The sequence below is a fragment of the Mustela putorius genome, unplaced genomic scaffold, assembly GCF_011764305.1.
Source record: "Mustela putorius furo isolate JIRA1106 unplaced genomic scaffold, ASM1176430v1.1 tig00000874_pilon_pilon_pilon, whole genome shotgun sequence".
NCBI classification, from domain to species: domain Eukaryota; kingdom Metazoa; phylum Chordata; class Mammalia; order Carnivora; family Mustelidae; genus Mustela; species Mustela putorius.
In genome coordinates this window covers 8557652-8578435 of record NW_025421505.1, presented here as the reverse complement: position 1 = coordinate 8578435, position 20784 = coordinate 8557652, and the positions used below count along the sequence as shown (strand labels likewise).

General features: G+C 49.4%; 3 protein-coding genes across 6 annotated transcripts in view; all 3 read left to right on the top strand.

The window, feature by feature from the left end:
* Window positions 1-12870, top strand: part of PTPRA (protein tyrosine phosphatase receptor type A) — a 149458-nt gene extending 136588 nt beyond the window's left edge. For all 3 annotated transcript variants that reach the window (XM_004772902.3, XM_004772901.3, XM_013046047.1), the window contains 4 exons: window positions 4870-4995; window positions 5076-5227; window positions 11323-11458; window positions 12226-12870. In XM_004772902.3, coding sequence (XP_004772959.1) covers window positions 4870-4995; window positions 5076-5227; window positions 11323-11458; window positions 12226-12300 — 489 coding nt within the window. In that variant the 3' untranslated portion in view covers window positions 12301-12870. The remainder of the gene's footprint in view (window positions 1-4869; window positions 4996-5075; window positions 5228-11322; window positions 11459-12225) is intronic.
* A 130-nt stretch (window positions 12871-13000) lies between these two features.
* On the top strand, window positions 13001-17945 carry LOC101672225 (progonadoliberin-2). Its single transcript, XM_013046049.2, is given in 2 exon segments — window positions 13001-16529; window positions 16647-17945. Coding segments are annotated over 2 exon segments (363 nt in total). The 5' UTR covers window positions 13001-16375; the 3' UTR covers window positions 16856-17945.
* On the top strand, window positions 17928-20018 carry MRPS26 (mitochondrial ribosomal protein S26). 2 transcript variants are annotated; one of them, XM_004772900.3, is made up of 4 exons: window positions 17933-18195; window positions 18295-18441; window positions 18534-18657; window positions 19782-20018. In XM_004772900.3, the coding sequence occupies exons 1-4, from the start codon at window positions 17984-17986 to the stop codon at window positions 19914-19916; spliced, it is 618 nt and encodes a 205-aa protein (XP_004772957.1). In that variant the 5' UTR covers window positions 17933-17983; the 3' UTR covers window positions 19917-20018. The 2 variants fall into 2 exon arrangements, with proteins under 2 accessions (XP_044941984.1, XP_004772957.1); XM_045086049.1 differs by lacking the exon at window positions 18534-18657 and having other exon boundaries at window positions 17928-18195.
* Window positions 20019-20784: the final 766 nt, after the last annotated feature.

Sequence of the window (20784 nt, the reverse complement as noted above, 5' to 3'; positions counted from 1 at the left end):
TTGAAGTCCTCTTTCAGAGCCATGGACTCCTCCACTTCCTCAGCCCTGACTCCCCTCGTGTTCTTACCTTCCTCCTTACTCTCTCTAGAGTTTTTGTGACTTATCATTATTATAATCCTTTCCTGCTAACCTTTGTTATTCTCTCCTAGTCTTTTATTTTCTTGGCACCTTATCTCACAATCTGGCTCCTCCTCTGTGACCTCTAATCACTGAAGTGCCCTAAACTCTGTAGTTAACACAGTTTCCCTTGAGGACCTCATGTAGTCCTGCGGCTTGGAATGCTATTTATATGCTGGAGGTTCCCAAATCTGTGTCAACTTCCCAGTTGTGGACTGGTGTACCCCTGTGCCCACTGGATATCTTCACATGACTGTTAAGGATCTCGAACTCCACCTGGCCCGGATGAAACATAATTTCCTCCTTCCCAGTACTAGTCCGAGCTCTTCTTACCATCTCAGTAAGTGGTCCAGCCTTCTGCCCAGTTGTTCATGTCAGAAGTCTAGTAGTTACCTTCATCACTCCCCTTTCTTTGGTTCCCACATCAGTGAGGCCTAACATATGTTGAGTGTGTCCACCTCTCTCCAGCACAGCTGTGGGCACCTCCTCCAAACCATCGTCTGCTCACCTAAACCACTCAGTAGCTTGACAGCCCCACTTCCACTCTTGCTCACTTTTAGTCACTTCCCATGGCAGCCAGAGATCATTTCAAAAATATAATTCTAACTGTGGTCACTCCTTAAACTCTTCTTTGGGCTTCCTGAGATCGTGAGGGAAAATTTACCCAGCATACAAAATTCAGGAGCCTTTCAGAAATGTTGACATCTAGTCCCAAGACTTGAATTGGGTCCTTCTTTCTCATAGTTTCACTTGCTTAATTTAATTCTCCTGGTTTCCATTTTCCCTTGTTCCCTTCTGCCATCTAGCTGCTAAGTGGGGCATGGCTACTGAGATGGGTCATAGCCTACTCCTTGACAGGAGGTTCTGTATATGTCACTGCTTTGTGTTCTGCCCAAGCCTGGTCTCCGCTCTGTGCTCTCAGGTCTCCCTCTTCAGCAGGATCCCCGGGCCTGCATAGCTCTGGGCATCAGTAGGTGCAGCCACTGCTGGCCCCTGCTCTGGATTCCTTGGGCCCGTGTTCTGCTATTTAAGGAACAGGGTTCCTCACCTTTGGCTCAGAGGAGCGTCTCTAAACTGACTCTACTCTTGCTGAGTATTCCAAAACCTCCCTCAAAACTTTGCCTTCCAGCAACTTAACTCAGCCTCCTGAACTAGTGCTGCTTTAGGCCCCACTCTTTCTGCCATCGCCCTCCCCACAGCCATGAGAGGCACCTCTGGACTGCCATTTCCCTTAGTTGTTGCCTTTTTGTCTTAAATAGCTGGCGTTGTTTTTAAGTCCAGCTTGCCTCCTCTGTTTGTATTGTGCCCACTCGGAGAGCCAAATTAAATAAACCCTGTAACCTTCGCCTGGCTGAGTGTAATGAGTTGCTGCCATTGGTCCAACATTTGTGATTGTCTTATGTGGCTTCTCTGGTATATCATCTCTTAAACCCTTAACCTGGGGCGCCTGGGTGGCTCAGTCAGTTAAGTGTCTGCCTTCTGCTCAGCTCATGAGCTCAGAGTCCTCAGATCAAACGGCACATCGGGCTCCCTGCTCAGCTGAGAACCTGCTTCTCCCTCTCCCTCAGCTTCCTCCCTCATGCTCATGCTTGCTTGTTCTCATAAGTGTTCTCTCTCTCTCCCCAGTAAATAAATAAATAAAATCTTTTTGAAAAAAATCCTAATCCTGTAAATTTACCAGGCTTGTCTTCTTACCTATTCACCTACAAAACTGTGTCACCTTGAAACTCACTCTGGCATTAATCTAACCTCTTGGTTGGTCCCAACCATGTGTAGTCACCTTTGAGAGTTGTCCCCATTAAACTAGCCACAGCAAGTTCCCTGTTTGCTTTTACTGTTGACTGATTCCCGATCCACAATTGTTTGTTTGTTTGTTTTAAGATTTTATTTATTTATTTGTCAGAGAGAGAGAGAGAGCGAGCGAGAGCGCACAAGCAACAGGGAAAGAAGCAGGCTCCCTGCAGAGCAAGGAGCTCGATGTGGGATTCGATTCCAGGAGCCTGGGATCATGACCTGAGCCGAAGGCAGAGGCTTAACCGACTGAGCCACCGGGGCGTACCTCCCTGTCCACAGTTTTAAGAGAGGACTCTCTTAATAGTTCCCTAATGCTGTATCACTGGTGGCTTTCTTCCAGTCAGCCCCTTTTCTTTGTTGTGCCTCACCACCAAAACTAGGGTCTCAGATACCTGAAAGCCATAAAGTGGGGGACCATATTATTTCTTTTTCTAGTGTGATAGCGTCATAGCGTGATTCTAGCTCATACACACTCCACTTCTCTCAAGTCCATTTGGAGCTCAGCACTTGTAATGGTTTTAAAGTCCCACTCTTCAGTCCTGGCTGATAAACTGTGTGAGGGCAGTATTGGGAGGGAACTCTGGTAGCAAAATTCATTCCACCCACCAGTGCCCTAAAAATCAACATAATCTCTGTTTAAGAGCCTTAGAATTTGTTTTAAAGCTGTTCTAGTTGAGGAGAGCACCTGGAGCCCCAACCCTCAGCATCCCCAGGACTCCAAGTGGGTATATGTAGAAAAGATTGGTCTGTTACATTTCCCTGCCCCACCACTTTGATAATTCTGTTTTAAAATGACCTCAGTGTCATTTATAAGGGGGTAATGAATCATCACACATATGAAAAGCAAGAAGAGTCACTAAAATGGACCTTTAATAATGATTTTATTTGGACTAAGAGACTATCTGTGATTTTAGTTTTTCTACTTTTTGTAAGTTTCCCGGTGAATGTGAAATACCTTTATGGTTGAGGATTTTAAAATTGCCAATAGTGAAATATTGAAGATCTTCCCCGAAATGCTCCAAAGAAATGGACAGTATAACTGTATTGTTTTATTTATGTTCATATAGCCTGACTGGTTCTGCAAACATTGAACAAATTCAGTTAGCAGCAACTGAGAGCCTGCTACGTGTGGGTGGTGTGCAAGGTGTGGGGAGACAAAGATAAAAAAGTGGCAGCTTCTGCCCATACATAGTTATAGAGGAGATTGAACCAGATGCCAGCAAAGACAGGCTGTAACCCATCTCCTACTCACTCACGAAGACAGAAATGTGGGTGCCATTGCAGATTCAGAAGATCAAGAGGAGAGGGATGGAAGATACTATGGCCTGGGCTCTAGTAAAGTACCATGGCTGGGTGGCAGGGTCAGTGGGGTTTGGTTTTTCTGGATTAGTAGTCTGACATATGTAAGCATTTCTAAGAGGTAGAAACACCCAAAGGGGGCAAAGGAGGGGAGAAAAGGAACTGGAGCAAAGACATCCACTTCTCTCCCTCTTAAATGTTGGACACAGCAGAGGTGATGGTCAGAGCTCTTCAGATGTCCTGTCATGTGTGGCAACTTAGACTGTAGCTAAGTTAACAGCAAAAGGTTAAATGATTATGTCAATACAAGAATTAAGTTTTTAAATATACAGTTGACTCTTGAACAACATGGGGGTTGGGGGCATGGACTGCCAGCCCCCACTTTCTACGGTGTAGTCAGAAATCTGCATATATCACAGGGATGAAAGCTGCAGCGTAGGGAATATAGTGGAATGTTAATACTGTTCTGTGGTGACAGATGGTAGCTGCGCTGGTGGTGAGCACAGTATAACGTATAGACTTGTAGAATTACTGTACTGTATATCTGAAACATATGTAACATTGTGTGTCAACTGTAATTAAAAAAAAAATCTGTGTGGGGGCGCCTGGTGGCTCAGTCAGTTGTCTGCCTTCAGCTTGGGTCATGATCCTGGGATCCTGAGGTAGAGCTCCACATCAGGCTCGTTGCCCAGTGGGGAGTCTGTTTCTCTCTCTCCCACAACCCCTGCTTGTGTTCTGCCTCTCTCTCTTTCTCTCTCAAATAAATAAACCTTTAAGATTTATTTATAAATCAATAAATCTTAAAGATTTATTTGACAGAGATCACAAGTAGGCAGAGAGGGAGGCGGGGGGCGGGGGAATCAGGCTCCCTGAGAGAGGCTGATGCGGGGCTTGATTCCAGGACCCTGGGACCATTACCGAGCCAAAGGCAGAGGCTTTAACCCACTGAGCCACCCAGGCGCCCTATAAATAAAATCTTTAAAAAAAAATCTGCGTATAACTTTTGACTCATCAAAAATGTAATTAATTGGATGAGGAGGGAGACAAACCATAAGAGACTCTTAATCTCACAAAACAAACTGAGGGTTGCTGGGGGGAAGGGTTATGGACATTGGGGAGGGTATGTAATATGGTGAGTGCTGTGAAGTCTGTAAGCCTGACGATTCACAGACCTGTACCCCTGGGGCAAATAATACATATGTTAATAAAAATAATTGATTAAAAAAAACAAGTAATTTAAAAAATGTAATTAATTGCCTCCTACTGACCTGAAGATTGATCATTGACATTAACAGCACATATTTTATGTTTTATGTATGATGTACTGTGTTCTTAAAATAAACTGGAGAAAAGAAAATGTCATTAAGAAAATCATGGAAGAGAAAATACATTTGTACCACTCTGTAAAAGTGGGCCCATGCAATTCAAATCCACGTTGTTAAAGGTTCAGCTGGTGAGGTACTGGTGAGGCTCCTAATGAAGTGAATTGGAGTGATATTAAGTAATGTAATGACACTCTGAGTCTCTGATACCTTGGAGATGACGTGTGTCCTCTAAGAGGTGGTTACGGTAAGAGGGGAGCAGGCAGTTCAGAGAGCAGCCCCACCTCTACCATACATGGTATTCCAAGCCCCTCACTTCTCCCATTTGTCATTCCAGGAGAAGTGTGCCCAGTACTGGCCCTCTGATGGAGTGGTGTCCTATGGAGATATCACAGTGGAGCTGAAGAAAGAGGAGGAATGTGAGAGCTACACTGTCAGAGACCTCCTGGTCACCAACACCAGGGTAAGGTGGCTGGGGGGTGTGGCTCCTCCCGCAGGGAAAAACCAGGGCGCCTTGCCTCTCTGATCACCCTTCTTCCAAAGGAGAACAAGAGCCGGCAGATCCGGCAGTTCCACTTCCACGGCTGGCCTGAAGTGGGCATCCCCAGTGACGGAAAGGGCATGATCAGCATCATTGCAGCCGTGCAGAAGCAGCAGCAGCAGTCAGGGAACCACCCCATCACCGTGCATTGCAGGTACCACTTTCCTCAGCCCTCGGCATGGGAGAGAAAGCTGGGAGAAGGAGGCAGGGGAAGCGGCAGTGGAGAAAGCCAGACAAGAGCAGGATATACTGGTGGGCAGCACCTGGAACTCGATTTTAGTGGCCAGCACAGCGCCGGGTAATGAGAGAGGGTCATAGAGTTTGAAATGTGCATTAAGTGCTAAGGAACCAATGACATTAAGATACTGGGCAGGGGAGTATTTGGGATAGTGTTGGGGTATAGGCGAGCAACGGAGGAGACTGATAGTGGAGAGTCCAGTTGGGCACTGTGGGGGTGAGGTCTGGCCTCCATAAGAAACACAGGGAAAGGGGTGCCTGGGTGGCTCAGTCAGTTAAGCATCTGCTTTGTGCTCAGGTCATGATCCTGGAGTCCCAGGATCCAGCCCCAGTCTGGCTTCCTGCTCAGTGGGGAACCTGCTTCTCCCACTCCCTCTGCCCCTCCCCCTGCTCCTTCTCTCTTTCTCTCACTGTCTCAAATACATAAAATCTTTAAAAAAAAAAGAAACAAACAAACAAACAAACAGGGGGGAAAAAAAGGCAACTATTTTGAGACTAGCTTGAAGAAAAATGAACAAGACTGAAAACAGATGTGAAAGAGAAGAGGAGTCAAGGTTATAGGGTTTATCCCAAGTTTAAATCAGGGTTACTGGTAATGTTTGCTGTCATTGACAGAAGAAAGATGAGAAGGGGACTTCTTTTGGGAGGCAAGGGTGAATTTTGTTTGGGGCATGTTGTTTGAGATTGCATTTTAAGGGGAAAAAAACTTACCGTGAGTTTGTATTGCTGTTATAATTAGGGAAAAAAATTCTTGGAAGAGTATATCATAAATCTCTGCAAATTGGTTTTAAAAACAGAAAAATGAGCAAAGGAACCTCTGGGAATGTATCCAGTAAATGTGCTTCAAGTGGCCAAAAGGAAATAATCATCAGGATTGAAGTACTGTTTATAATAGTGGAAGATTATAAATTACCTAAACACATTAATGGTGGCCTGACTCAATAAGCTGTGATGGATCTCGAGCTATAGAAATTAATGAGGAGGCTGCTTACATACTGGGTGTGGGTTAATCCTCTAGATGTATTGTTTTGTGAACAAAAGCAAATGGGAGATAGGGAAAGAACATGTGTTCCTGTTGGGGGGTTGCCTGGCTGGCTCAGTGGGTGGAGTGTGTGACTCTTGATCTTGGGATTGTGAGTTGGAGCTCTGTGTGGGGATAGAGATCATTTAAATAAATAACTTTAAAAAAAAAAAAACAAACAGAAATATGTTTCTGTTGGTATATGCATAAAAATATCTCTGGAAGGACAGGTAAGGACCTGAGGACATTGGTGTATCTGAAAACGATGAAGTGGAATAGGAAGGAAACCTTTTGTTGTTTGGGATTGTTTTGAAATTTGGCTACCTATACAAAAATAAAGCATTTTAAAAATATCTTGAAGAAAAAAGTGGCAAGTGCACCAACTAATACAAATGGACAGTGAACACAAAAAGGTGCTACAATTTACTAGTAATATTCTGAGGAATTAAAATGAAAACAAGGCAGTGTAGCTTTGTGCCCACTGGACTGGCAAGATTAAAAGAATTCTTTAGTGGCGCATCTGTCTGGCTCAGTAGAACATGCAACTCTTGAACTTGGGGTTGTGAGTTTGAGCCCCACACTGGGGGTAGAGAGTACTTTAAAAAAAATTAAAAATTAAAACTAAACTAAAAATTTTAAGAAAAAAGGATTCCTTGGACTGCCCAGATAAATACTTCCTTCCCTACACTTTTTTCTTTCCCTTGGTCACCCTTTCTTGGCAAACCCCAGATTCTCTACCTAGCCTCCATTTATGCTGTGCTGCTGAGTGTGTCTGCAGAGAAGCACCGGGTTACAAGCCTCAGTTTACATTCCTGACCTTATGGTTGGCCCTTAGTGTTGCCTTGCTATCCTTCTGCACCTTCCACTGTTACAGACCACAGCTGGGCATACTAGGGGTCCAGTGCCAAATCTGGCCTACCACCTGGTTTTGTGTGGATCTGCAAGCTAAGAACTATTTTTACATTTTTAAGATTTTATTTGTCAGAGAACAAGCAGAGGGAGAAGCAAGCTCCCCGCTGAGCAAGGAGCCTGATAAGGGACTTGCTCCCAGGACCCTGGGATCATAACCTGAGTCAAAGGCAAATACTAAACCAACTGAGCCACCCAGGGGCCCCTGTTTTTACATTTTTAAAAATCAAGACTATTTCATGACATGAAGATGGCATGAAATTCAGATTTCAGTGTCTACATATGAGGTTTTGTTTTTTGTTTTCCTTTTTTGTAAAAAAAAAAAAATTCAAATTATTTATTTATTTGAGAGAGAGAGAGAGAGACACAGCAAGAGGGAACAGAGGCAGGGGAAGTGGGAGAGGGAGAAGTAGGCTCCCCATTGAGCAGGGAACCCAATGCGTGGCTCATTCCCAGGACTCTGGGATCATGACCTGAGCTGAAGGCAGATGCCTAATGACTGAGCCACTCGGGTGCCCCTATATATAAGGTTTTATTGGAACACAGCTATGCCCATTTGTGACAAACTGGCTGCTGTCATGCTGCAGCAACAGAATTGAGACCATACATGGTGCTCTCCTTGCCTCATACTGCTGCTCAGCACACAAGGGGTCAGAGTTGTATAGTTATAACTGATTTTATCTCTTCTCAGCAAAACCTAAGGTATTTTCTGTCTGACCCTTTACAGAAAGGCTTTGCCAGCCTAGATTATTATTTCACACCTCCTCTCAGACCTAGATAACCATCAGCATCTCTTCTGTCCCCTTATTTAAGAGAGGACAGTGTTTTTCTGCTTGACTAAGAAAGGAGAAGCAATCAGAACTTCCATATGCTCCCAACACGTAGCTGCCTGTCACCTGCATTAGTGTTACGGACCCTGCATCCCTCCTGTTCAGTGGATGAATTGTCTGTCCTCTTTCTGAAGCCAGTTGCATTAATCATCTATTGCTGTTTAATAGCATTACCACAAACTTAGCATCTTAAAACAACACACATTTATCTCACAGTCTCTGTGGTCAGGAATCTGAGCACATCTTGGGTGAGTCCTGTGCTTCAGGGTCTCTCAAGACTGTAGTCAAGGTGCTAACCAGGGCTGTCATCCTGTCTGAGGCTTGAATGGGAAGAATCCATTTCTTTTTTTAAGATTTTATTTATTTATTTATTTGAGAGAGCGAGAGAGCACACGCAGGGGGAAGGAGAGAGGGGGAAGGAGAAGCAGACTCCCTGCTGAGCAGGGAGCCCAGTAAGGTATTCAGTCCCAGGACTCTGAGATCGTGACTTGAGCCAAAGGTAGATGCTTAACCAACTGAGCCATTCAGGTCCCCCAGGAAGGATCCATTTCTAAGCTCACTTGGTTGTTGGTAGCATTCAGTTCCCTGTGGGCTGCTGGACTGAAGTTCCTTGCCACGTGGACCTTCCCTGTGTGGTTGCTTGCCTCTTCTAAGCCACCAAAAGAGAGTGTCTCCTTGCAAGACGGGTGTTAAAATCCCATGTAACGTAATCACATATGTGTAGTATACATCTCATCCCCCTTGCTGTTATCTGTTGGTTAGAAGCATATCACATATCCTGCCCACACTTATGGGGAAGAGATTACATAAGGGTGTGAACACCATGAGGCAGGGATCTGGGGGGCTGTGGTAGGGCCTGTCTGCCACAGCCACCCTCTACTTCACTATCAGTTCCATCGCCTTTTATCTCCTCAGGAACCTGACTTCACTGTCCTACATTATCAGGTTTTCCTCTGAATAATGACCTGGATAACTACCATTTTCATGCAAATGTGCTATAATTTCTCCCATCTTAATATATATGTATTTTTAGGATTTTTATTTATTTATTTGACAGAGAGAGACACAGAGAGGGAACAGAAGCAAGGGGAGTGGGAGAGGGAGAAGCAGGCTTCCCATCGAGTGGGGAGCCCAATGTAGGGTTCGATCCCAGGACCCAGGGATCATGATCTGAGCTGAAGGCAGATGCTTAAGGACTGAGCCACCCTGGCACCCCATCCCATCTTAATATTTTAAAAACTCTTACCTTTAATTTCCTTCCAGGTATCCCTCTATTTCTGTTTTCCTTATAGTAAAGTTTCTCAGAAGATTTTGTTCAGACTAACTCCCCAGTTCTTCTCTTCCGTTCTGTCTTGAGCCCATTCTGGTTAACCTCTCCCCTCCCCACTCCATTGCAACTGCCCCTGTGAGGGCTACCTATGACCTCCACATTGCTAAGTCCAGAGATCCTTCTGACTCATTACCCTTGACCTTCATTAGCATCAAACACAGTTAATCACTCGCTTCTCTATGGAATGCTTCCGGCATAGCTTCTCTTCTTGTTTGTGTCCTCATTGGCTGATTCCTCTCCGTTTGTGGTCCAGGGCCCAGATGGACCTCCTTGTTGACTAACAGCCACTCCCCTAGGCAGCCCATCTTGTTTCCTTTCTTTCATACCAACTCCTGTGTCATTGTCACTTGTTCATCCTCTCCCCTAAACTCCAGATATATATGTCTAGTTACGTACTCAAAATTTCCACTTCTTCATTTTAAAGGGTTTGGATCAGAACTTCTGGTCTTTCTTTCTAAGTCCACTATTTGCCTAGCCTTCCCCAGTCAGTAAGTGACATTTCAGTCCCCCAGCTAAGTCAGATGAGAAACCTTGGAGCCATACTGTTCTCCCTCTTTCCTCCCATATGCACATCTAATATTGGACTTTGCTGTACATGGAAAATAGTTTCAGAATCAAGTATTTCTCATATCCTCCACCAGCACCCCTCTGCCTAAGCCACCACCTCCTCTTCCCAGTAGTTACACGGCCCTCACATGTTGCCGTGTCCCACCCTTCCCCCTGTTCTCAGCTCAGCAGCCTGAGAGATTCTTCTAAAAACTTAAGTCAAGGGGTGCCTGGGTGACTCAGTGGGTAAAGCCTCTGCCTTTGGCTCGGGTCATGATCTCAGGGTCCTGGGATCAAGCCCTGCATCGATCAGCACTCTGCTCAGTGGGGAGCCTGCTGCCCCCCCCCCGCCTCTGCCTGCTTCTCTGCCTACTTGTGATCTCGATCTCTCTCTCTCTCTCTCTCTGTCAAATAAATAAATAAATAAATAATTTCAGTCAGGTCACATCACTGAGAATCCTAACAACTCATAAGGCCCAACTTGATCTGAGGGCTCTTGCCTAGGCCAGGCAGGAGGTGCACCCAAGGGCTGGCATTCTCCCTAAGGGCTCTGACCTCATCCCACCACTCTCCTTTCTTCCTTTTTGTCCTCCAGCCATCAGATTCAGCTACACAGCTTCCGTGCCTAGGCATCCTGCCTGTGCCTGAGATACTCCTTTCCAGACAGATAGCTGTTGGGCCTTGCCCTCACCTCAGGTCTCTGCTCATGTGACACTCTATTAGAGAACCTTCCCTGACCACCCTGCCTGGAACACCTGTTCCTCTTTTTCCTTCCCACACTACATATCTTTATTGTCTGGGGTTGTTTTCCCCATGCCACAGCCACACAGAAGGCACTCAGTGAGGGTCTGAACCGATGACATTGAACAGAGTGGATAGTGTCAGAGTCCGGATTCTTGGGATTTAGGAAGCAAATGAGAGTCACGGAAAAGAATCACACACACACACACACACACCCCACACACACACAGCACAGAGGGGCAGGGTTTATCAGGAAAGGAAAGAGACTAGAATCCCAGCATGAGCGAGCAGCACATCAGGGCAATGCAGGTATATTTTCAGGTAGATGGAGAAGGCTCAGTGTTGGGTGGGAAGGAGGGTGTGTGAGGTTCTTCACCACTGTCCTATGGGCGAGTCCCTCAGTGGCAAAGTGGGACGTACAAGAAGGGCAGCAGCAGTACCCCTTCCTCCCCCAGAGCAGTGTGAGCAGGGGGCTTATGGGGAGAGGAGCAAATGGGCCCCCCCCCAACCATCTCCATTAGATGCCACCCCTTCCCATGAGCACCAGCCTCCACCTTGGCCTTTATGTGCTCATTGCTACGGTCTTCACTTTCCCAGCCCAGCGGGCTGTAACCAATGTGTCTGCTCTGTTACAGTGCGGGGGCAGGACGGACGGGGACCTTCTGTGCCCTAAGCACAGTCCTGGAACGGGTGAAAGCGGAGGGGATTTTGGATGTCTTCCAGACTGTCAAGAGCCTGCGGCTACAGAGGCCACACATGGTCCAGACACTGGTATGCTGCTCACACCACCTCCAACCCACAGCCCCTCTCTGTCAGGGCCGTCACAAGGGGAAGGCTCTCCTGGAGGGCCCATTGTTCCCCAAGGTGCCCCAGACAGAATAAGCCTCGGTGGCAGTGAGAGCAGAGAGGCACAGCCCTGTCAGCAGTAAGAGAATTGAGTGGCCTCTTGGAAGGCTAGAAGGGGGTGCTGGGGTGCCTGGGTGCCCCACAGGGCTCTGCACTTCTCTGTGGGTCCTGGGGTGGGAAGATTCAGGAGTGCCTCCTCTTCTGCTCAGGCTTCTGCCCGTCCCAGTGACCAGTAACCACTGACTATGGGGACAAACATCTCTAAGGGCCCTGGAACCCTGGAGAGCTAGACATGTCTAAGGGGAAAGAAAAACACATTTTAAGAGGTTTAGGCATTGGTGAGGCTTTGAGACCTGGGGTACCTGCAGCCTGGCAGTTCTGGTGAGGTGCGGGCCACACAGCCATCTCCCTGCCTGCTTGGTCCACCAGCCCAGCACACTCATCTGCGCTGCAGGCCTAGCGCCGTGTCTCCCTCTTGGGTCACCTTCACTTGGACAAAATTAGCTGTACTCAACCCAGAAAGGGAATGCTGTCAGAACTCTGGAAGGCAGGGCGGGACTCAGGTTCAAGTCCAAAAACATTCACTTCCCCTCAGGCTTCTTTTTTTTTTTTTCCCTTTTAAATACCGGTCAGGAACTGCAGGTCCTATTGTCCTCAGTAACGCTGGTTTTTCTCTTCTGTTTGCTCTGCAGGAACAGTATGAGTTCTGCTACAAGGTGGTGCAGGAATATATTGACGCATTCTCAGATTATGCCAACTTCAAGTAAGAGGTGATGAGATCCAGTGGACAGGAAAATTGCCTTTAATATTTTGTAATATTCTGTTTTGTTAATATACCCAAAATTGTGTATATATCTTATAACTGTTTTAGAAATTGGTACATAGGCTTCTATTACCTATTAGGTGGAAGATTTTATATGTAAATGTGTTAGCACTGATAGTCCTTTTTCCAATGTTTTATTGGGGAATTAAATAGTGTGATGTTTGGATTGATATCGTGAAATCCTCTGCCTGGAAATTGGGCTGTATTATCCTTTGGTTTAGACCTCTTTTCCTGAAGAAGGAACACAAAATCATTCCAGGTAGCTCAGCATCAACTAAGAAAAAAAAGCACAAAGTTCTCAGAGCTCTTGAGGAAATTGGTTGTCCTGGTGCCCCCCTCTCCTCTGCCCCTATCAGGCTGTTGTTCCCTCCCTGCTCTGTAAATAATCCCTACCCCCTCCATCTCCATCCTCCTCCATCACCACCACAACCCACTGTGGGGAGTAAAGGGACCAGAGCGGTATCTCTGGCACCACACTAGGGATTATCAGGTAATAAAAGCTTTGACTCCCTGAGGAAGCGTCTCCCTTTGTCTGGGGTGGGGCAGCCAGACTAGGGCTGGGGCACTCCTGGGCCGCTCCTAGCCCTGCTGTTAGTGCTCTCTCAGGAGCCGCTGTCCTCTCAGCTCCTCTCCAACTGGTACAGCCTCTTCAGCTCTCAGCTAGTTGCTAGGACACACCTTCCATTCCCAGCCTAGCCTTGGTGCAGTGATCCCAGCCAGCCTTGCTCCCTGGAAAATGGTCAGTGTCCTCACTGTTTCCCTAGCACAGGGGTGTGGAAGAGAGAGGAGGTAGCTGGCCAAGGCCGGTCCAACTTCCCTGGTGCTTTGCTCCAAAACGTCTGGGTTATGTCATTCTGTCCAGGGTTAAGTCTTTGTATATCCACACTTACTAGATTAAAAAGCTTTTCATTTCCTTTTATATCTGTCCACATTTCCAGGACTTTTATGGGGAAGTGCCTCAGATCCAGAGGCTAAGATGGTAGGAGTCTTCAGTCCCCAGCTCACTTCATCAAGTCAGTGCCCTCCTGGGCATTCAGTTTCCTTCAGCACTCCACCATCACCAAATGCACAAGTCTTTTGTTTTAATTTCAAAAAAGGGCACTTCCCCCAGGCCTATGCTTTTATGATAGATTCACTCACCCCTCTTCTACCCTTCATCCTCACAGATTCCTTTCTTACTGCTTATCACAGATCCACTCTCTGTCCACCAGTTCTTCCCTTCTGACTTTATCTTTACTCTGCAGCCTCTGCTCCTCCTCTTTCTCCTTCTCAGAGACTTGGCGTTCTTGTGGTCTATGTGTTGTAGACCCTCCGCCCTTCTCCAGCCCTGAGCTCCAGGGAGGCATATCCTTCTTCCTACCAAGTGACTGCATGGGTTGACCCACGGGCCCCTGTCTCACACTCCCACTGCCCAGGGGTTCACCTGGTCTCTCCAGAGTCTACTGTCCCTTCCTGCAGCCTTCCAGCATTCTCTGCGCCTCTCTCCCTCCACCCCTAGTCCAGGGATCTGGATCCACTGGCAGTTCCTATGTTGACTCTTCACCGTTTTTGTTCCTTACAAGGGAAGCCCACAGCTGCTCTGTGTGCAGACTCCAGCTAACTCATTGTCATCCTTCACCCAGACCATCTGATCGGGGTCTGTGCCCTTCTGTGCTCCAGCAGCACCTGAGCACTCAGGTCTAAGCCTCTCCTTTCCCAGCTGACTACAAGCAACTCCCAGATGGATGAAGTCCTATCCTCAAGGGCCGACCATTAGTTGGAGCTCAGTGGTGAACAAATGGCTTTCTGTGCCCTGCTGAGAGGGATAGAAGGATGAATTTCAGAGCCTGTAATCTAAAAGAGGATAGAAAACGTTCTTGAAGAGCTACGGATGTTGCCAGAAAGAAAGGAACCAAAGCATCTGCTGGGAAGCTTAGTTCTGGTTTGGTTTTTTAGGAAAAACCATAAACAAGTTACAGAAAAAATAAAGGCACCCCATTCCTCTTTTAAAATAAACACAGGGGACTTTGAATAAAACATTCTGTAAACCCAAACCAGAACGAAGCTAACTTAGTGAACTCAGTCATTTTCACAAAACAAATATTTCCCCCCAAATTACTTGGTTAACCAACACATATAGGAACAAAGTGTTTATTTCCCAAAACAGTTTAACTGAATACACAACCTACACATTGCTTCAGGTCCCTGCTAAATATAAGTCATTTTGGAAATTGATGAGTGCCTTCCTGCCTGGACAGCTGAAGTCCAGGTCCCTGTGGATGACTGTGGTGCCCGTTATGCCATCCTTTCCCCAATCTTTGCCACAGGATTTGACATACCTACTCCCTGACAACTGACTCTCACAATGCCAAGCCTGACCCTGGCCCTTGCATTTGCTGTTCAGCGCAAATGCAGAGATTGGCTATTAATCCTGTAAACAGGCCTCTGCCCTCCCCTGGCCCCAGGCTAATAGCTGGCGAGCAGTGGAAAGCAGAACTGACGCAGATTGAGAAGTGGGGGCACGTTCGAGTGTCCTAGTTCAGCTGTGCCCAACTCCATGAATAGTCCTGGGTTGAGCACAGGCGAAGGCTTGGAACCTTGAGAGGCAAAACTATTCCTACCCCCTGCTCGTTCGTAGGCCCACAGATGCTGCACTGTCCCCTTAGCTGGGCCCCCTCTCATGGGCCTCCTGGGAGGAGAGAGAACCACCTAGGGGTAGGTGTGCCCCACCCAAACCTGCCTCCATCTGGAGTGACCCAGCCCTGGTGCCCAGGTGTGTGGATGAGGACGGCTCCATCCAACCCAGTTTAACAGTGGGGCAAACAAGCCCTCAGGCCCTCATCGTCTCCCCCAGACCTTTACACGTTGCTGGGCTCCCCACTTAGGCTGCCAACTGTGTGGCACTCAGGGTCCCCCAGGCATTGCCCCCTCCAGGCCACAGTTCCCTTTTTGGATCAGAGAAGACTAAGGGCTGTGTAAGCCAAAGGGCAGGAGCTTGAGGATGCAGCCTGGGAAGTGGGAAGATGATTCTTTAGGGCCTGGCCAAGCTGGAGCAGGAATCTTACCATGTCAGATCCCTGGGAAGGCAGGGAGAGGGAGCAATCTGTCTGATGACCTAGGGTCACTGGCTAAAAATACACCAGGAACATACACTGGTAAGGGGAGGGTGTTGGGTGTCAGGCTACTCCCCTTCCCTCTTTGAGACATCACTGGAGTGTGTGGACCAGGAACAGGGTGGAGTCACCTGATCAATAAATCCCAGAGCTGGCTGTCTGGGGGTCCTGTTGTCGCCTGGAGGAGCCACCTCAAGGAGCCACCTCATCCAGAGCTTTCCCGTGGTGAGTGAAGAAGCTGCTCTCCCCTAGGACTGGGGCTCCTGGCTGGAAGTCTGTCCTGGGTGTGTGGCACGCTGTTCCTCTTCTCCCTCCCAAGTTCCTCTACCCATGAGCCATGTCCCTGGGTGGGAGTGGGGGTTGATGAGGGGAGAACACCTTTCCCTTTACCCCCAATGCTGTTCTTGTGCCTGCTGCCTCTAGTTAAGGAGGGACAAGGGGTAGAAGCACTTGCCCTTGTCACCATCAGACATCCATTCCACATCCTCACCTACCATGGATGAGAGATGGCAAACTACAGAGAATAGAGGCAGCGTGCCATGCACCAGGTGCCCCAAATGCCCACACATTGCTGCTACTCTTGGGTAGCTCCCCTTACCGGACTCTGTTCCTCTTCCCAACCTTCTCCCGCTACTGGAATCTCTGAAGGAAGAAGGGGTAAACCTGATGGACTCGGGGACCCTCAGCTGGCAAGGCTGGGAACCCCCAGGGGGCTCTGGGGAAGGCTAGTTGCCAGGAGCCTTTGGGGTGCAGATCCCGGAGCTCTGGGATGAGGAGCAGTGGCAGAAGTGGGAAGGGCATTAGGAAACACTAAAGCTGCCCCTGAAGTGCCAGTTGTCCAGGGGGCCCCTGAAAGAAAAGGGGGGAGGTATAGATGGCAGTGTCTCTTCTTAAGTGCTGTCCACTCTCCACGGGAGCAGCCCTGCCATGGCCAGCTGCAGACTAGGCTTTCTGCTACTGCTGCTGCTCACCATCCACCCTGGATCCTTGAAGGCCCAGCACTGGTCCCATGGCTGGTAACCTGGAGGAAAACGAGCTTCCAGCTCAGCCAAGCACCCCCAGCAGGCCCCAAGGCTCCTAGGTGGGTTAAGGGTCTCCCCCGCCTGAGTGGGAAGAAGAAGATGCTGGCTGGGGCTCCTTCATCTTAGAGCCTGGAGTGGGAGTAGTGGGCAGGCCGCAGCCTTGGCTCCTTTCTGAGGACGGGTCCTGGGCACTGCAGCAAGCAGCCCAGACCAGACTGCCCAAACCCTTCCAAGCAACACCCTGGCTCCCCCTGAGAACAGTGTGCCCTGGGAGAGTAGAACCACAGGCTGGTGGCCCCTCCGCTGGAAGCAGCACCTGGTGCAGACACTACTGGTAAGTATAGGGAGGGGCCGGGCATGGCCCAGTAGGGGCTACTGCGTCTAAGGACTTGGGGCAGCTGTGTGGACAGAAGAGGGGGATAACAAGGCAACACTGACACACTCCATGCTAAGACACCCCAGGCACACACAGAAGGATACCATCTGCTATCCTTCCTGTTTCTCAGAATTCTAGACAGTTTATATCTATGTAAAAGATTAGAAGTCACTAGTGAAGTGGAGATGATTGTACTGAAAACCTTCATAAATAAGACTAGCTGTAGTGGGGTCCTCCAGACTTCTTCCTTTGTCAAGAGAAGGCAGTGTTTCTAGAGGTGGGCAGGACCTCAGTGGAAAGAGGTGAAAGGCATGAACTTCAACTAATAGGAGGGGACCAAGAACCAGGTGGTCACTGACATGCACTAGGAATGACAGTGATTGCAGAAGATCGGTGTGCAGAGATAGATTATTACTACTTCGCAAATTTAAAGTGCACTAGGAGAGCGGTTAACGGAAGAAGTTGTAAATTCCTATAAGGCAAAAACTTAACCACTTAAATGAGTCAGTGTGAGCTCAGGTTTTTACAAACCAGGTGTGTTAAGGGTGAACAACGCCCAGGAAGCTACAGAGCCCGCAGCTGGGCCGTCTAGCTGGCAGGGGCATCAGTCTGGCGGCAGCGTCATCCCCCGCAAAACTAGGATGGGAGGGATGGGGGCGGATAAGGTCGCAGCTGGGCGGCCAGGTGACCAGGGCATCAACTATCATGACCAGCCCCTACCCCCTGCAGAACGGACGTAGAGCGCCGCACCCAGTCGCCCTCTAATAAAGATGTGAAGAACCTGAAGCTGCTGCCTCGAGTTCTCTCCGTCCCCTCCCTCGCCCAACCCCACTAAGACCCTACCCTGCATGGGGTTGGAGGGACGTGGGCCTGGCCTGCCGGCGAGAGGGACACGGGAGGGGTGGGGCGAGGTAGTGCAGACCCCGCAGGGTGGGAGCAGCCAGAGCCCGTGGGCCTGGGGCGGAAGCGCCGAAGTCCGCAGACACACGACCCTCGAGCGGCCCCCGGGGCGGGGGGGAGGGGAGACGGGGGAGCGGGAAGGCAAGGCCTGTGGACTACATGTCCCGTGGCGCTCCGCGGCCGCTTCCGGGTCCCGTGATGCCCTGCGGCGCGCCCGACGCCGGGTAGGCCTGGGCCATGATACGCGCGCTGCGAGTCCTGGGCCGGGGGTCCCCGGGCGGACCACCGGCCCCGCTACTATTGCAGGTGCGCGGCCGGAAGACCCGCTACGACCCTCCAGCCAAGTCCAAGGTCGGTCGCGTGACGACCCCGCCCGCGGTGGATCCTGTAGAATTCTTCTTGTTAACGGAGCGTTACCGGCTGTACCGCCAGACGGTGCGCGCCCTCAGGTGTGTGTGACAAGGGGGGAGGCGACCGTTAGTGCCGCGGGCAGTGTGTGAGAGCGGGCGGGCATAGAGGGTGCCGACTCTGGGCGCGTCTCCGCCCAGGCTTGAGTTCGTGTCCGAGGTGCGGAAGAAGGTGCACGAGGCCCGGGTTGGGGTCCTGGCGGAGCGCAAGGCGCTGCAAGATGCTACCGAGCACCGCGACCTGATGGCCTGGAACCAGGCGGAGAACCAGCGGCTGCTTGAGCTGCGGTGAGTGGGCGAGGAGGCGGGGCGGGCCGTTGGCTGGCTCGGGGGAGAGCCAGCCGCGCTCAGTGTCAGCGTCTTGCCCCACCCCACCCCAGGTTAGCGAGGCTGCGGCAGGAGGCGCGGGAGCAGGAGCAGCGGCAAGCGGAGGAGAAAGCCCGGCGGGCCCTAGAGGCGCAGGCCTGGGCGCAGCTCAAGGAGCAGGAAGTGCTGCAGCTGCAGGTGGGCCGTGTCTCGCGGGGTGCTGAGGCTGGGGCTGGGGCTGGAGCTGGAGGCCGGGAAGTCGGCCTGGGCGCGGCGCAGTGGGGCTCTGGCTACGTGCACTGAGCAAGCGAGCCGCCTTGAGTCTCTAGAGTTAGCATGTGAGGATTTGGGAGTGAAGGAATTCAAGGAGAGTTGCTGGCAGGCGCAAAGAATTGTTAGGAAAAGTATTACAGTGGCTAGGCGTGGTAAGCCCGCATCTGTGGGAGGGACTCCCGTTTCCGCAAGGAGTTCCTATTTTGCTTTGCGGGCGATAAATCATTAAAGTATTAATATTCTGGGCTAGGATGGCAGGTGTGAGACTTAATAAAAGCAAAGATACCAGTTAGCAGTCATCCAGCAAGAAAGGATGGGGTCTGAATTAAAGTAACAGATGGAGGAACACCTGAGTGTTTCAGTCAGTTTGAGTGTCTGACTTAAGTTCCGGTCAGGATCCTCGGCTTGGAGCGTGCATCTCCCTTTGCTTCCCCTGTTTGTTCTCTCTCTCTCTCTCCCTCTCTCTCCCCCTCCCTCCCTCCATCTAACAAATAAATAAAATCTTTTTTAAAAAAAATAAAGTAATAAGGGCACCTGGGTGGCTCGGTGGGTTAATCCTCTGCCTTCAGCTCAGGTCATGATCCCAGGGTCCTGGGATCGAGCCCCACATTGGGCTCTCCGCTCAGCAGAGAGCCTGCTTCCCTCTCTCTCTGCCTGCCTCTCTGCCTACTTGTGATCTCTCTCTCTGTCAAATAAATATATAAAATAAAATTTAAAAAAATAATAAAGTAATAGGGGAAGAAGGACAAGCTTGAGAGAGATGAAGAGGAGGCATTGAGGCAACATTGAGGAACGGATTCTACCCATTGTGACACGAGATTGTCACAACTGGTGTACTTGGAGTTCTGGCTGAGATGTCCAGTGGATAATTATCTAGGAAAGAGGAATATGGTAAGACTGCCTGATGTTCTTCCATGGGAAGGTCATCAGGACACTCACAAAGGACCTGGGCTCCAAGTATCCATCCAGGGAGAGAGCCGGAGCCTCTCAGTGGGCTAAAGGCCAGGAGGTATGTGCTTTCATCCATCTGGTCTTCTGTCTCCCAATAGGAGGAAGCAAAAAATTTCATCACCCCAGAGAACCTGGAGGCACGGGTGGAAGAAGCTTTGGACTCACCGAAGAGCTACAACTGGGCCATCACCAGAGAGGGGCTGGTGGTCAGGCCACAGCACAAGGGCTCTTAAGAGCCCATTAAGGACAGTGCCCACCCAGGGACCATGTGTGTATGGGGGTAGGAGGGTCGGAACTGATCTGCAATAAACCTGTCGATGTTTCTTATGAAAAAAGGAGGCTCACCATGTTCCGGGGTAGCCCTCACATTCTGGCCTCTGCACCTACCACTTGGTCAGAAATTCTCATCCACAGTGTCCTCTTCTGCACCTATGTACAACTCAGCAAAACTCCAGACCTTAGAGATTGTCATCTCACAGAGGAGCATAATGGACCATAGTTCCCTCAGGCGACCAAGTTATCTACTAAGTGTCATCAAGGACAAGGACAGTGGTTGACAAGTTATTGTCCATGGGCCCAGTCTGGCTTGCTGCTTATTTTTGTAAATCAATTTTATTGGAACACAGCTAAACTCATTCACTGACTACTTTCACACTATGATGGTAGAAACTAGTAGCTGCAACAGAGACCATTTGATTTACAAAGTCTAAACTATTCCTTCCATGGGTTTTTACAGAAGTTTGCCAACTCCTGATCTAGACCTTTAGGACTCAAGCCAGAGTACCCAGATACCACCTAGTACTGAGACAGAAGCTAACCACTGGCCTGCTTCTGCTTGACCCTGAGATTTGCCCTCTAGGGTCTGGTGTGCCCAAGACATAGAAGGCAAGGAGGAGACCCCATTTCTTATGGTGGCCCTTCCCACCCATGGCTTCAGTGACCCACATGTGCCCTGGCATGGGCAGCTTCCTTGGACCACACCCAGATTGGTATTGGCAGGGGGGGCCTGGTTGACCTTTACAAGGTCAGTGGTTTATCCAGCCCTTGGACCAAACCCTACAGGTACCAGAAATACTTGCAACTGAAGGTGACAAGGTTTAG